Below are 15,324 nucleotides of genomic sequence, written 5' to 3' on the forward strand. Positions count from 1 at the left end.
TGAGCACTGTCCCACACCTGGGGACACCCTGTGAGCACTGTCCCACAGCTCAGGACACCCTGTGAGCACTGTCCCACACCTGGGGACACCCTGTGAGCACTGTCCCACAGCTCAGGACATCCTGTGAGCACTGTCCCACACCTCAGCGAGCCCATCAGTGAGTTCTTACCCCAGGGGATGTTTCCCCAAATCCCCACCCGGGATGGAGCCGCCGGGACTGTCCCATCCCGGGAGTGTCCCTGAAGCATCCCCGCGCTGCTGCCGGGGGCTCAGAAGCCCCAAAGCAGAACTTTCCCACCCCAAAAGTGCCGCTCCGGGCTCCTGGAGGTTCGCATGGCTGAGCAGAGCCGGGTTTAAGGAGGGCCGGGCACGGCGCCACCAGGGTTTGGCCGGGGCTGGTGAAACCCGCTCAGATTTCTGTCCCTGCCTGCCCCGAGCGCTGCCACGGGAATTCTGTGCGGGTTTTGTTCCTGAAATCCGCGGCTCAGCGCCGAGCTCGGCTCCGTGCGGGAGCTGTGTGAGAGCTCGGGGCAGCACAGCTCGGGGCTCCCGGTGCCCTCCGGCTCCTTCCCGCGCTGGGGACACGCTGGGGACAGCACCAGCCTGGCCCTGGGTCCCTCCCCGGGGCTGGCACACGGCCCCGTGACCCCTCCCCGGGCGCTGCTGTTGTTTCCCCGACCCCAGTGTCCCACGGGGACCGCAGCCAGAGCCACCCCGGGGATGTCCCCACGGCCACCCCGCCCCAGTGTCACCCACCGCGACAGGCGACAGCGAGCGGGGGGTGGCTGTCACCTCCCGGGCCCGGCACGCCGGAAACGCCCCCGCGCTCGGCCGGGCCATCATTAAAACCTCTCGGGGTTATTGCCCAGGACGTGCCCGAGCCATGAGTTTCCCTCCTCTCGCTCCCTTTTCCAGCCGCTTGGATGCGCTTTGGGGTGCCAAGGCCGTCCCCAAACGCTGCTCCGTGCCCGGAGGGGCTGCCCCGGCACCCCATGGCCCTGCCAGCCGTGTCTGTCCCCGCTGTCGCCGTGCCGCGCTCCCCGCGGGGTCCCCGTACCTGCCCCGGCGCCGGGCACAGCCCCGGGCAGCGCCGCGCTCCTGCCGCTCCGCGGGACGGGACTGCTGCCACCCGCGCTGCCAGCGCCCTGCCACCCCTCCTGCCACCGCCCTGCCCCACGCGGGGCCGGGGACAGCCCATGCCACACCCCCGGGCCCTGCCCGCCTCCCTCCTGCCCCTCCTGCCCGCGTCCGTCCCGCTCAAACCGAGCCGAGCCGCCGCTCCCGCGGGACCGTCCGGGCTCCGCGACGCGGCGACACCGCCGGGTGTCCCTGCCACCGTCCCAGTGCAGGGCCAGGCTGATCCCGGGCAGGGCTGGTGTCCCCACTGGTGCCACTGGTGCCCCCCGAGCCCCCCGGGTGTGGCAGCAGCTCGGGAGCGGCTGGGCTGTGCTTGGGCGCTGTGAAAAACGCCAATCACTTGCTTTTAAAATTTTAAAAGTTTCACAGTAATAAAATGGTTATAAAATAGTAATACAATTAGAGTAATAATAATTTGGACAATTTGAATTAGGACAATATGAGACAATAGAAACAAAGAGTTACGGACGTCCGGGTACCTTTTTCAGGGCAGCAGGAGCCCGAAAAAGGACCCACGTTAACAGAGGATTAACCCTTAAAAGCAACAGCCTGTTGCATATTCATACATCTCATCCATGATGCATAAATTTCATTCAAACACAGGATTCTGTCCAGTCATCCACAACTTCTTCCTCTGGATCCTGACAGCGCCTTCGAGGCAGGAAGAAGTTCATTTCTTCTGATAATGGAGCAATAAATTCTCTTTCTCTGAAAGATTCAGGTGTCCTGTTGCTGCCATCTCAGTGCGAGTCCTTTCTTTAAAAAAAGTATCCTACATAGCATAGTTTCTATTTTAACAATTTTTATAACCTAAAACTATATTTAACACACTACTTAATTAATACAGCATCACTTTCTAACACAACACATATAATATTAATTTGAATATTTGTGAAAAGCCAATCATAAAATATGCATTTTTCACAGGCACCGAGCAAGGCGGGAGGAGGGGACAGCGAGGAAGAGGAGGCCGAAGGCACAAAGGAGCCACTGCGGGCAGTGCCAGCAGAGCCCAGCTGGGGACAGAGGCCACCTCGTTAGTGACGGCAGCTAATTAATGAGGCCGGAGCTCGTGTCCGCCCCGCTCGCATCCTGCACACCCGCAGTGGTCCCGCATCGCCGGCATTGCGTTAATTACTGCCTGCAATTAACGCAGGGACCCGGAGGCGATCACCCAGCGCCAGCCCCGCAGCCCCTGAAGCATTTACTGCACAGCCGGGAGCGGCTCCTGCTCTGCCCCCGTGTCCCCATTTGTGTCCCCATACGTGTCCCTATACATGTCCCCTTGTCCACAACCTTGTACACAAACCTTACAACATCAAAAATAACAGTCCTAAACAAAACAACAGCCCTCCTGAACATTTAACTGAAAATTCGAGTAAAAATTTAGAAACTGCAACTCCAAACCAAAAACTGTTATACAAATGTCTTACATCATTACTAATCAAACTCCCTTAAAACAAAATAACAGCACCTCACCAAGAGTTTCCATAGAACAAAATAACAAACCCCAGTGCCAAGCATGCACAGCACCAAACACTATTTTATACCCATCAAAACCGCCAACCTCCCACTGCAACACCCCCCTGACCACTTCTGTTATTACAAAGAAAAAGAAAGACAAAGAATTCTACACAGAAACACAAACAAAAAAACCAAATCTACAAAAACAACTCATACATGTCCCCGTGTCCCCATCCGTGTCCTCATGGGCCTGTGTCCCCTCACAGCCCTCACATCCCCCCTGTTTCCACACATATCCCCATGTCCCTGTGTCCCCATGTCCCTGTACATGTCCAGATGTCCCCATGTCCCCATACATGTCCCAGTGTCCCCATGTATGTCCCCATGTCCCTGTACACATCTCCTGTGTGCCCATGTTCCCACTCAGGGTGACAGCGGCAGCACTGGGGGACAGATTCGGGCACTGGGGACAGATTCGGGCACTGTTCCCATCCTGAGGTCGCTCCTCAGGTCCAGACAAAAGGAGAAACATCCCAGACTGTGCCCCGAGGGACTGAGCTGCTGTTCATTGTCCTGCAGGGCTGGTGACAGTGACACAGGTCTGAAATAAACCAACCCTTCCTTCCTTCCTTCCTTCCTTCCTTCCTTCCTTCCTTCCTTCCTTCCTTCCTTCCTTCCTTCCTTCCTTCCTTCCTTCCTTCCTTCCTTCCTTCCTTCCTTCCTTCCTTCCTTCCTTCCTTCCTTCCTTCCTTCCTTCCTTCCTTCCTTCCTTCCTTCCTTCCTTCCTTCCTTCCTTCCTTCCTTCCTTCCTTCCTTCCTTCCTTCCTTCCTTCCTTCCTTCCTTCCTTCCTTCCTTCCTTCCTTCCTTCCTTCCTTCCTTCCTTCCTTCCTTCCTTCCTTCCTTCCTTCCTTCCTTCCTTCCTTCCTTCCTTCCTTCCTTCCTTCCTTCCTTCCTTCCTTCCTTCCTTCCTTCCTTCCTTCCTTCCTTCCTTCCTTCCTTCCTTCCTTCCTTCCTTCCTTCCTTCCTTCCTTCCTTCCTTCCTTCCTTCCTTCCTTCCTTCCTTCCTTCCTTCCTTCCTTCCTTCCTCTCTCCCTCCCGCTCCTGTCGCGATCCCGCAGGGCTGGAGCAGTCCCCACAGGGAATTTCGGTCTCTCAGCCTTCACCTGCCGTGTCCCCCCCGCTGTCCCCTCCCCTCCGGTGGCACCGGCACCGCAGGAAGGTCCAGTGGCCCCTGAGCCCCAAACCCCGCCGTGCCCCGAGGGTTTCGCTCCCTCTCGCCCTTCCCGGGGAGGATGGATCGATCCCTTTGGAGGAAGGACAGGGACATTCACACCCCGCTCCGGTGTCCCCGGCGGGTGCCTTTGGGCACCCGGGAACGGCCGAGGTCACCCTGGCAACAGAGGCCAGTGACGGTGACATTTTCCCAATCAATCGCCCTCTGCAATTAGCGGACACCCCCCCCGCCCTTCCAGGGTAATTAATGAGCGCCGGGAGGCCGGGGCAGAGGCGCTGCAGGGTTTGTCCTGCTGTGTCCGTGTGTCCCCTCCCCTGGCACTGCAGGGTTTGTCCTGCTGTGTCCGTGTGTCCCCTCCCCAGCACCGCGGGGTTTGTCCTGCTGTGTCCGTGTGTCCCCTCCCCTGGCACCGCGGGGTTTGTCCTGCTGTGTCCGTGTGTCCCCTCCCCAGCACCGCGGGGTTTGTCCTGCTGTGTCCGTGTGTCCCCTCCCCTGGCACTGCAGGGTTTGTCCTGCTGTGTCCGTGTGTCCCCTCCCCTGGCACCGCGGGGTTTGTCCTGCTGTGTCCGTGTGTCCCCTCCCCTGGCACTGCAGGGTTTGTCCCCGTGTGTCCCCTCCCCGGGAGCTGCCCCCTGGCAGCCGCTGCGCCCCCAGGGCAGGGTTAAACCTCCGAGCCCCGTCCAACGCGGTTTTGTGTCCTTGTGTCCTCCTGTCCCTCCCCAAGCCTGGGGCTGGGTGAGGGCTGCTCCCTTGGGACCAGGGCTCTCATAACCCTAAAAATGCCACCTGCCTCCACCCTCGCCTTGGAGGAGACTCAAAGGGTCCCTGTCACCCTGAAGGCCCCCAAAAAAGGAAAAAAAAAAAAAGAAAAATAAAGAAAAATAAAAAAGCAAAATGCTTTTGTCACTGCAGGGGTTCCCTGATGTCACCTAGGCCATCAGGTGAGCTGCAAGGGGGGGAGCAGAGGGACCCTCGGGGATGGGGAGGTCACTGTCAGAGCAGGCAGTGCCACAGAAGCCCTGAGGAGGCTGAGAACGCTCCAGGTGTGACTTTCACAGCCTCGGGAGCGGCCGCTGCCATCGCCGAGCCATCAGCCGCGTTAAATAAAACACATTGCCTGTGAGGTCATCTAATGGGCCATTATTTCTTTATTTGAACTTTTTACCTTCACCTCTTCCTCCGTGCTGAATCAGCTCCTTGGCTTGGCACTTTCATTCCTGCCCCATTTGGGAGATTGATGCAGGCTCTGGGGGGAGCCTGGCAGGGCCGGGGGATGCCGATGGTGGTGTGAGTTTTTATGTTTTATAATGGTTTTGTCTTTGTATCCCCTCATTTTCCCCAAATGGTTAACACCAGATTGTGTTCCCTCCCTCTACCTGTGTAATCCCTTTGCTGAGAGCATCCCCAAATCCCCACCCTGGCTCTCTGTCAGTCACTCAGCATCCCATCACCCCCATCTAGAACTTTCCATCCAGGACCTCGAGTGATCAGCCAGAGGCCAGGGGTCACCCCCCAAGTGTTACCCCAAATCCTGTCCTGAATGTCCATTCCCAGAATCCATCCCTTAGGGTCACTCATTGGTCAGTAAATGTTTTCTACTTTGGGTTTCCACCTCCCTTTAATGTAACCTTGGCACCTCTCCGGGGGCTCAGCAGGAGCTCTCTGAGGTTTGTGGGGGCTACCAGGAGCTCCTGAAATAAATTTTGGATTAACCCTTCTAAGAGTCGGCCCCTTCATCTTCCACCGTTGTTCCAGCATCTCCTCTGCTGCAGGGGATCAGCCTGGCTGCCTTTGGCACCCCAGGATCAGCCTGGCTGCCTTTGGTACCCCCAGGATCAGCCTGGCTTCCTTTGGTACCCCCAGGATCAGCCTGGCTGCCTTTGGTACCCCCAGGATCAGCCTGGCTGCCTTTGGCACCCCCAGGATCAGCCTGGCTGCCTTTGGTACCCCCAGGATCAGCCTGGCTGCCTTTGGTACCCCCAGGATCAGCCTGGCTGCCTTTGGCACCCCCAGGGATCAGCCTGGCTGCCTTTGGTACCCTCAGGGCTCAGCCTGGCTGCCTTTGGTACCCCCAGGGATCAGCCTGGCTGCCTTTGGTACCCCCGGGGCACAGAGGGTGCCCCTGCCCACTGTCCCCCGTGCCGTGGCTGGCCAGGGTTCCCTCAGTGGCACCCAGAGGGAGCAGAACATCCTGGGGCTCCAGGGAGAGCCCGGCAGGGCCAGGGATGCCGAGGCTCCGTCCCGGCTCTGGATGAGGCAGGAGGAGCTGGGAGGTGCCCTCGGGGTGTGGGGTTTGCACAGAGCGAGGGTCTGGCCGTGACCCCCCCCACTCATTCAGTCCAGGGGGTTGGGATCGGGTTCTGTCCCAAAGGAGCTGCACCGATTTCATTCCTTTTTCTTGGGATGTCCTGGAGGGGCAGGGAGCAGCAGGAGCTGGGCTGGGCTGCAGAGCCAGCCAGGGGCATGAACAGACACAGAACCAGAGCACACAGCCTCAAGCTGCACCAAGGGAAATTTAGGTTGGAGATTAGGAAAAAAGATTTTTACAGAAAGGGTGATAAAGCTCTGGAATGGCTGCCCGGGGAGGTGGTGGAGTCCCCATCCCTGGGTGTGTTTAACAAAGCCTGGATGTGGCACTGGGTGCCAGGGTTCAGTTGAGCTGTTGGCGCTGGGTTGGACTCGATGATCTTGAAGGTCTCTTCCAGCCCAGTGATTCACAGTGAGCTCAGCTCCTTCTGTGATTCAGTGATTCTGTGATTCAGTGAATTCTCTGAATTCTGTCAACAGTGGCTGCGAATTGAAGGGGCCAAGGAGTCACTGAATGGTTTGGATTGGGCAGCAGGTGGCTTCTGAAAGGGCAGAGCAGGGACAGGATGGGACCCCTCAGAGCTGGGACTCCACTCACCCCTCAGCCTGTGCAGCACCTGTGTCACCCTGTGCCAGAGTGGTGGGGGGGACACACCTGAGGGGCCATGCAGGGACCCCACAGGGTCACCCCCAGCCCCAAGCAGCAGAACAGGGTCTTGTCCCCGCTGCTGTCACAGAATCCTGGAATGGTTTGGGTTGGGAGGGACCTCAAAGCCCATCCAGTGCCACCCCTGCCATGGCAGGGACACCTCCCACTATCCCAGGCTGCTCCCAGCCCTGTCCAGCCTGGCCTTGGGCACTGCCAGGGATGCAGGGGCAGCCCCAGCTGCTCTGGGCACCCTGTGCCAGGGCCTGCCCACCCTGCCAGGGAACAATTCCTGATTGCCAAGATCCCATCCAGCCCTGCCCTCTGGCACTGGGAGCCATTGCCTGGCTCCTGTCCCTGCAGGCCTTGTCCCCAGTCCCTCTGCAGCTCTCCTGGAGCCCCTTCAGGCCCTGCCAGGGGCTCTGGGGTGTCCCTGGAGCCTTCTCTTGTCCAGGTGAGCAGCCCCAGCTGTGCCAGGCTGGCTCCAGAGCAGAGGGGCTCCAGCCCTTGCAGCATCTCCGTGCCTCCTCTGGCCTGGCTCCAGCAGCTCCACGTCCTCCTGCTGCTGGTGCCCAGGGCTGGGGCAGCTCTGCAGGTGGGGTCTCACCTGAGCACAGGGGCACAGGGGCAGAATCCCCCACTCCCCTGCTGCCCACGCTGGGGGCTCAGCCCAGCCCAGGGGGGGTTTCTGGCTCAGTGCCCATGGCCGGGGCAGCCTGAGCCTCTCACCCACCAACACCCCAAGTCCTTCCCCCAGGGCTGCTCTCCCTGAGCTCATCCCCAGGCTGTGCCCAGACCCAGCTGCAGGACCTTGGACATGTTGAACTCACTTCTCCAGCTTGGGAAGGATCTCCTGGGAAGCCTGTCCAGCCCCTCCCAGCCCAGGATGGCTCCAGCACCCCCCCCCATCACACCCCACCAGCAGGCAGAGCAGTCTCAGACTCAGGGATGTGCATCTAGTCAACACTCTTTTATTAAAAACAATTACAAAAAGTTACAGGTTACAATCGTTCTGTACAACCCAACCAAACCTCTGGTGCTGGGGAGGTGATGGCAGCCCTGGGCCAGGACTGGCTCTGAGCACACCCATGGTGTGGCTGGATATGGTTCCACCCTCCCAGGGACATCCCTTGACACAGACACCCCCCTCACCCCCACCCCAAAAGCCTCAGTGTAGGCTGACCATGGGGAAAGAAGGGGAAATGATGGAGGTGCATGGGCTGGCAGGATTCCTGCCTGGAGGAATTCCCTGCCTGCCCCAGCCCCAGGAGGGGGGATGGAGCCAAGAGCTGCAGAGCAGGACACAGCACCCGGTGCCCATGGCTGTGCCAGGGAAGGAGCTGCTGTGGGAGGCTGGGGAGCAGGAGCTGCCTGTGAGGAACAGGCAAGAGCCAAATCTGAGGCCTGGCTGCTCCAGGGACATTCCATCCCTGCAGCCAGGGGTGAAGATAAACGGGGGATAAACATGGCAAAGAGGCAGAAACAGGAACAAACCTTCCCTCCCCAGCTGGCAGGCACTGAACTGTCTGTCCCACAGCCTGGGACACAGGGACAGCCCAAGGGGTCCCAAGGCTGCTTGGGGTGGAAGCCCCAAGGCAGGGAAGGAGCAGAGCTGGATGTGGAGCACTGGGGGAGCTGCATCCCCCAAAGCTGGGCTAAGGAACTGGCTGCCAGAGGAAACAAGGGTGGGCTCAGCAGTAGCAGGAGTCTGTACAGCCCCAGTGCTCCTGCAGAGCCTGGCAGAGAAGTCACCTCCCTGCCTCTGAGGGCAGCAGTGGATGGGAGAATCCACCAGGGCCAGCGTGGGGTGGAGCAGGGACATCCCTGTCCTGGACCCCTGCCCATGGCTGGGCCAGCTCAGCAGGACATGCAGGGGACACAGAGCTGTCCCCAAACCCTGAGCCCAGCAGGGGCACCGAGGAGTGAGCAGGACCTGGCTCTGACAGGAACCAAAGCCCAGCAGCTCCTCTGCCCCCAGACTGACACAGCAGCCACCAAGGGACACAGGGACACAGCAGCACCAAGGGACACAACTCCAGTGCTGCCAGGGAGGCTCAGGGTCACTGCTCTGGGGTGAAGGTGCTCCCTGAGCCCAGCTGAGACACCATGGGGTCCATGGGGATTGCTGCCCTCAGCTCTGCTGTCCCCAGACAGCAGCAGGGGCTGGGCAGAGGGAGCCACCAGTGCCACCCACTCACGCCAGTGACAGTCACACCCAGCAGTGCTCTAGTCCAGGCTCCAGACACACAGCTGGGTCCTTTGCTCTCTGCAGAATCCCAACATGTGAATGAGGTGAAATGAAGGAATTTTGAAGAAATGGGTGAAATTTTCCCCTATTGCTTTTGCCTGGACCAAGTCCCTGCGGCAGGGCCAGCCTGGTGGGGACTCCTGCACTCTGCTGGGGCCACCCTTAGGTGCAACCCCATCTGCACCCCAAAAACCTTGTTCCCTGAACACAAGCTCACTGGGGCCCTGCTGGAAGCTGAGGGCGAGGGTAGGATCCTTGTGCCACCCTGCAGTGATGGGATGCAGCCTCTCCCTGGCTCTGGGTGCTGTTTGTCCCTGTCCTGCCTCGTGGCTCCCTGAGGTCTGGGCAAGGGGGGACACTGGTGGGTTCCCCCTTTGCACTGACTGCAGAACCAGGTGCCAATTCCCAGATCCCACCTCACTGCTGTCCCTCAGAGCCAGCCTCCCTCTTCTGCAGCTCCACAGTGGGATTGCACCAGGATCCCTTCCCAAGTGCTTGATCCTCAGCTATTGCTTCCCACACCAGCTACACAATCCACTCTCAGCTTCCTGCCCAACCTTCTTCCATCTCCCCCCTCTCCAAACACTGCTTTGGAGTACAGAGGCAATTTAAGTTACATTTGGGAGAAAAAAAAAAAAAGTAAACAATCTACCTTTAACTGAACCAGTAAGATCCTCCTGCACATCTCCAACCTACCTCTAACAAGCTTCTCCTAGGAACCAAGAAGTTCTGGTTGTGCTACTCCAAACCACCTTGCCAGGCCCAAAAAGGCAGAGCTTGGACCACAGAGAATCCCTCAGGTGGAGCCTGAGGATCTGAGAGCCACCACCTGGGCAGGGGGACTGCAGGTGTGAGTGCAGGAGTCCTGCTGGGATGGTGGGAGCAGGAACATGCTGCTGGCACGGGGGGACAGAGTGGCTGTGGGCATTTATTGCACTGCTTCTTCACAGAGGTGCAGGAGAACAGCAGAGACACCACACGAGGTCATCGCTTCACCTTCGCATCCTCTCTGATCTTCCACACCATCAGCTCCATGCAGGCTCTGGCATCCTCACTGGAGTCGTGTCCTTCCACTGGGGACACAAACACAGTGGCACTGCCCCCTCTGCCTGCTCAGCTCAGCTCAGCTCAGCACAGGAGCTCCCCAGGCAGAGGCAGCTCCTCCCTGGCCCCTGCAGCCACAGCCACACCTGGGAGCACCCTGAGCCACAGCTGGGCACTGAAAGAATTCCACACAATCCCAGAATGGTTTGTGGGTTATGGTTTGTTCAAGCCCACCCAGTGCCACCCCTGCCATGGCAGGGACACCTCCCACTGTCCCAGGCTGCTCCCAGCCCTGTCCAGCCTGGCCTTGGGCACTGCCAGGGATGCAGGGGCAGCCCCAGCTGCTCTGGGAAATCCATTCCAGGGATGGATTCCACAATTCCTGATTGCCAAGATCCCATCCAGCCCTGCCCTCTGGCACTGGGAGCCATTGCCTGGCTCCTGTCCCTGCAGGCCTTGTCCCCAGTCCCTCTGCAGCTCTCCTGGAGCCCCTTCAGGCCCTGCCAGGGGCTTTAAGGAGTTCCCAAAGCCTTCTCTTCTCTAGGCTGAACATTCCCAACATTAAACACGTATTTTTTTCCACTAAACCCAGACTTTTTGCTGGGTTTGACCCTGACACCATCAGCTGTGGAACAGCTGGGAGCTTCCCCAGCAATGTTCACAATGTGCTCAGGGAGGACAGGAGGGAACAGGCCCCACTTCCAACAGGAGGGTCCATCCCAGCTGGCCAGAGAGAGAAAGGGAGGCAGGACTTGACCTTGGCAGAGCCACCCTCAGCCTTCCCACACCACCCCCCGGTCCCACTCAGCACAGGGAGGGAAGCAGGGAGAGCTCTGCCCTTGGAGCAGGGGTCATACACATGAACTGTGGCTGAGGCTTCTTACGCCAGCACATTCCCAGCTACCACACACATGCAGGGCACAAAACACCAGTGGCAGGAGGACTGGGGAGAGCAGAGGAAGGCAGGGCTGAGGAGAGCACAGCCAGGAGGTGTGGGGTCCCTCAGAGGTCTCACCATTGTCCTGGATGATGCGTTTGAGGTAGTCGGCCATCAGCGTGCGCAGCGCCCGCTTGTAGGGCAGCCCCAGGCGGTGGGGGAACACGATGGCTGTGTCCACCACAGTGCCATGGATCAGCTGGGGACGAGCACAGCAGCAGGGTTATTCCCCCACTCCCACAGGGACAGGCACTCCTGGCCATCAGCCATGCTGCAGGAGCCTTCTGGTCAGCTCTGGGCTCCGTGCAGCGCTCGGCAGCTTCCAGCCCAACCAGTCTGGCAGGAGGCTCTGGGCATGTGGGCACCCGTGCAGGGTGTGGGCACACAGCATTCCCACTGCTGTGCCAGCCCCACTGCCCTGGAACCTCACATTCAGGAGGCTTCCTGAATCTCAGCAGAGATTGGGGCTGATCCAGCAGGACAGGCCAATCCTTGACCCCCCAGCCTGGAGAAGCTGCAATAGCTCTGGAGTCTTTCCCAACTAAAAACTAAACTGAAGAACCAGCAGACTGCACAGAACAGCCCCTGTGGGAGCTGTAGCAAACTCTCAGCTGCTTCTCAGTCTGGTGAGGGGCACCCTGCCCATGGCAGAGCATTGGAATTGGGTAATCCTCATGGTCCCTTCCAACCCAACCATTCTGGGATCCTGAGATGGGGACAGAAGTGGGCAGGATGTGCCCACATGACAAAGCAGGATGTACATCCCACTGCTGCTGCAGAGCAGGTCTGGCCTTCAGGGTGCAAACCAACCCCAAATCCTCCCATCCACCAGCAATGAATCAACAGGAAGTTTTTAACCAGCACCAGCTCAGCAAGGATGGAATGGGACAAGGAAATTTTATCACTGAATCATATCAGAGTGTTTTGAGTTGGGACTTTTTAAAGAGCTTCTACTCCATCCAGTGCCATGGCAGGGACACCTCCCACTGTCCCAGGCTGCTCCCAGCCCTGTCCAGCCTGGCCTTGGGCACTGCCAGGGATGCAGGGGCAGCCCCAGCTGCTCTGGGCACCCTGTGCCAGGGCCTGCCCACCCTGCCAGGGAACAATTCCTGATTGCCAAGATCCCATCCAGCCCTGCCCTCTGGCACTGGGAGCCATTGCCTGGCTCCTGTCCCTGCAGGCCTTGTCCCCAGTCCCTCTGCAGCTCTCCTGGAGCCCCTTCAGGCCCTGCCAGGGGCTCTGGGGTGTCCCTGGAGCCTTCTCTTGTCCAGGTGAGCACCCCCAGCTGTGCCAGGCTGGCTCCAGCCCTCTAATGCAACAGCTCAGCTGTGAATTGTCACCACACTGGGGGAACTGGGGATGCTGAACAGGTCAAAGTGCTCCCTGCCCTGCACCAAGGGGCTGGGGACAGCCAAAAGGCCCCACCTGATGAAGTCTGTAACCACAGGGCAGGCTGGCTTGGGCTTTTTTTAACACTGATTTCTTCCTCTCAGGCCAAGACAAGATGAATTCTCTGCTGTCATGAGCTACATTCAGCGGGAGCTGGAGGAATGTGGGTGAGGGCAATCCCACATCCTGAGCACAGCAGTGAAGGGCTGGGCCTAAGAGATAAACCTGAGTCCTGTCCCAACAGGGATAACTCCAACAGGACCCTGATAATCCCCTCTCCTCTCTGCCCCCAGGCACCAGCTCATGCTGCAGGACAGCCCAGAACTCCATCAGGAACAGCTCCACAACTGCACTTCAACAGGAACAACCTGCTCCACTCCTCAGAATATAAAACTGCCAATGTTATGGATAATCTCCCCTGGACTGCACTCAGCCCTGGCACCCTCCCAGACACACTGGTAATTACTTATGTAGATCAGGAAGAGTGAGGAAACAGGATAATAAAGCTTTAAATAAAACTTGAAATGCCATCAGCACTTGGAAGTTGCCACAGCCATTAGTGAGATATGGCTTTGGTGCCACAGCCCTGGGCCATTCTGCTGTGACACCCCACATTGCTCTGGCTCCTCCTCTTGGCAGCAGCTGTGGTGCTAAGAGAAAATCAAGCCTCTAAGAGGCCAAGGCAGTCATCTCGAGCTGATCTAACTGGAAATAATGTCTTTCTGATTATGATGAAGCCTCTCCAAAGCTGGGATAAAGGGTGCCATGGAGAGGTAAAGTGTTTTACAGGCATTAAAAGCTCCTGCTTCCAACCCAGCCCAGCCCTGGGAGCTGGCAGCCACAGAGGCTTCAGCAGGAGAGCTGTGGGACAAAGAATGGCTGAGGGAAGTTCTGGCATGTGAGCACAAAGACTTGGCTCCTGCCTGCCACATGCTCTCCTGCTGGCCCAGGACAAACCCCTCAGGGCAGGACACAGTCCCTGGCAGGACCCTGGGCACACCAGGCTGGTGAGGGCAAGGCAGGAAACAGGACAGGTAAAAGGTCAAAATAACTTCATCAAATTAACAGCACAATTCCTAGAAAAGCTGGCACAGAACAAAGAACAGATCAGGCAGGGGTGAGAGGCAAATGATTTGGGGTCAGTCATAGAATCATGGAATGGTTTGGGCTGGGAGAGACCTTAGAGACCATCTTGTTGCACCTTCCACCAGACCAGGCTGCTCAGAGCCCTGTCCAGCTCTGTCACCCTGGGCAGCAGCAGCCACTGAGAGTTCAGGTGACACCAGGAGTGACACACACAGCCCCAGTGCCCTGCACTGCCACCACAACCAGCTTCACACAGGCCCAGAGACTGGACAAACCAAGGAATCCTGGAATGTTCTCAGTGGGAAGGGACCCTCAGGGATCATTGATCCCAGCTCCATCCCTGCACAGGCACCCCAAGAACCCCACCCTGAGCAGCCCTGGGAGCTCCTGGAGCTGTGGCAGCCTTGGCACCATTCCCTGGGGAGCCTGGGCAGTGCCCAGCAGCCTCGAGGGGCAGAACCTTGCCCTGAGCTCCATGCCAAGGCCTGGCCCAGCTCCAGCCCTTGCTGGGCTCCTGTCCCTGTCCCAGAGCAGAGCTCAGCCCCTGCCCCTGTGCCTGCCCTGGGCAGGAGCTGCAGCCCCCAGGAGCCTCCCCTCAGTCTCCTGGGCTCCAGCTGAACCAGCCAAGTGCCCTCAGCTGCTCCTCATGAGGCCCCTCAGACCCTTCCCCATCCTCACAGCTCCTCAGGACACTCTCTAATGGGTGCATGGCTTTTTTATATCGTGGTGCCCACAACTGCACACAGGACCTGAGGTGAGACCACCCCCCTGATCCTTGGAAATCAACAGTTCCTAAATTCCACCTAACCCCCCCCAGGGTGGGAAAGCACCCCAGGGAGATGTGAAGGCAGAGCTCAAGTTACCTTTAGTGCAAATAAGTCGCTTTCCAAGCTGTGCCCTATCAGAATGGTGTCTGCACTGAACATGTTCAGGAGGACGGCTTGGACATCCCGCAGGGTGATGCTCGTGTTCTCCAGGTCCTCTTCTGTCACACCTGAGAACCTGCACAGAACAGCATGGAACAGGTGGGGGTCCTTCACTTGAAGAAATACCTCAAAGCCCCTCAGCCCTTAGGGAGTGGTGGTCAGGGGAGTTTCAGCAAGTTCCTGAGAGAGCACAAAGCTCTGTCCCAAGGAAAACCATCCTCACCTGGTGTTGTAATCCACCACCTTGGAGTCTGGCTTGACAAAGGTGTCATACACCACTTTCAGCTCTGAGTTGATCACAGTTACTCTTGTCAGCTCCAGTCCTTGCTTAGTGTAGCACTGCAAGAACAGGGCAGAAGTGATGGCACAGGCCAGAACAGTGTGGGATCTGTGGAGCCCCTCACCAAGGGCTGCAGCTCCCAAAATGCAGCAAGGCCAGGCAGCAGCACTGCCCAGCGTGGGCCAGTCAGAGCCTGCCAGGGCTGCACAGCCCTCAAGCCAAACACAGCAATCAATAAGAGCTCATTTACACCTCCAGCACCAATATTCAGAACAGAGAGAATCGGGTCAGCAAACAGCTTCCCTTGTGTCACACACAAAAACAGCCACTTGTGTCACACCTCAGGCAGCCCCAAAAAGCTTTGTTTTGGCTTTGGACCCACCATTTCACAGTCTAAGGCATAGATCCCAGGGTAGCCATCAGTTGTGGGCAGCTTCTCAAAAGTCTTCACAAAACCATCCAGGCTCTCCTTGCGCCCATCGTGCACGTGTTGCTGAAAGGAAAAGACAGGGACAGCTGGTGAGCATAGGAACAAGAAGCCAAAGAGCCCACTCCAACAAACCTCCACTTGAGTTTTAGTAATTTCTTAATGAGGAATAAGTTTTGAGAAGTTCACAACCACAGC

General features: G+C 58.2%; 1 protein-coding gene across 1 annotated transcript in view; it reads right to left on the minus strand.

Annotated features, from left to right (window-relative positions):
* Positions 1-7,738: 7,738 nt before the first annotated feature.
* The window catches only part of REXO1 (RNA exonuclease 1 homolog), a 49,250-nt gene continuing 41,664 nt past the window's right edge, over positions 7,739-15,324 (minus strand). The window contains exons 12-16 of the mRNA XM_036399371.2: positions 15,082-15,192; positions 14,643-14,758; positions 14,357-14,495; positions 11,097-11,217; positions 7,739-10,110 (exon numbers count right to left, since the gene is read on the minus strand). Of these exons, the coding sequence (XP_036255264.1) occupies positions 10,022-10,110; positions 11,097-11,217; positions 14,357-14,495; positions 14,643-14,758; positions 15,082-15,192 (576 nt within the window). The 3' untranslated portion in view covers positions 7,739-10,021. The remainder of the gene's footprint in view (positions 10,111-11,096; positions 11,218-14,356; positions 14,496-14,642; positions 14,759-15,081; positions 15,193-15,324) is intronic.

Source organism: Molothrus ater, chromosome 26, assembly GCF_012460135.2.
Source record: "Molothrus ater isolate BHLD 08-10-18 breed brown headed cowbird chromosome 26, BPBGC_Mater_1.1, whole genome shotgun sequence".
In the NCBI taxonomy this organism is placed as follows: Eukaryota; Metazoa; Chordata; class Aves; order Passeriformes; family Icteridae; genus Molothrus; species Molothrus ater.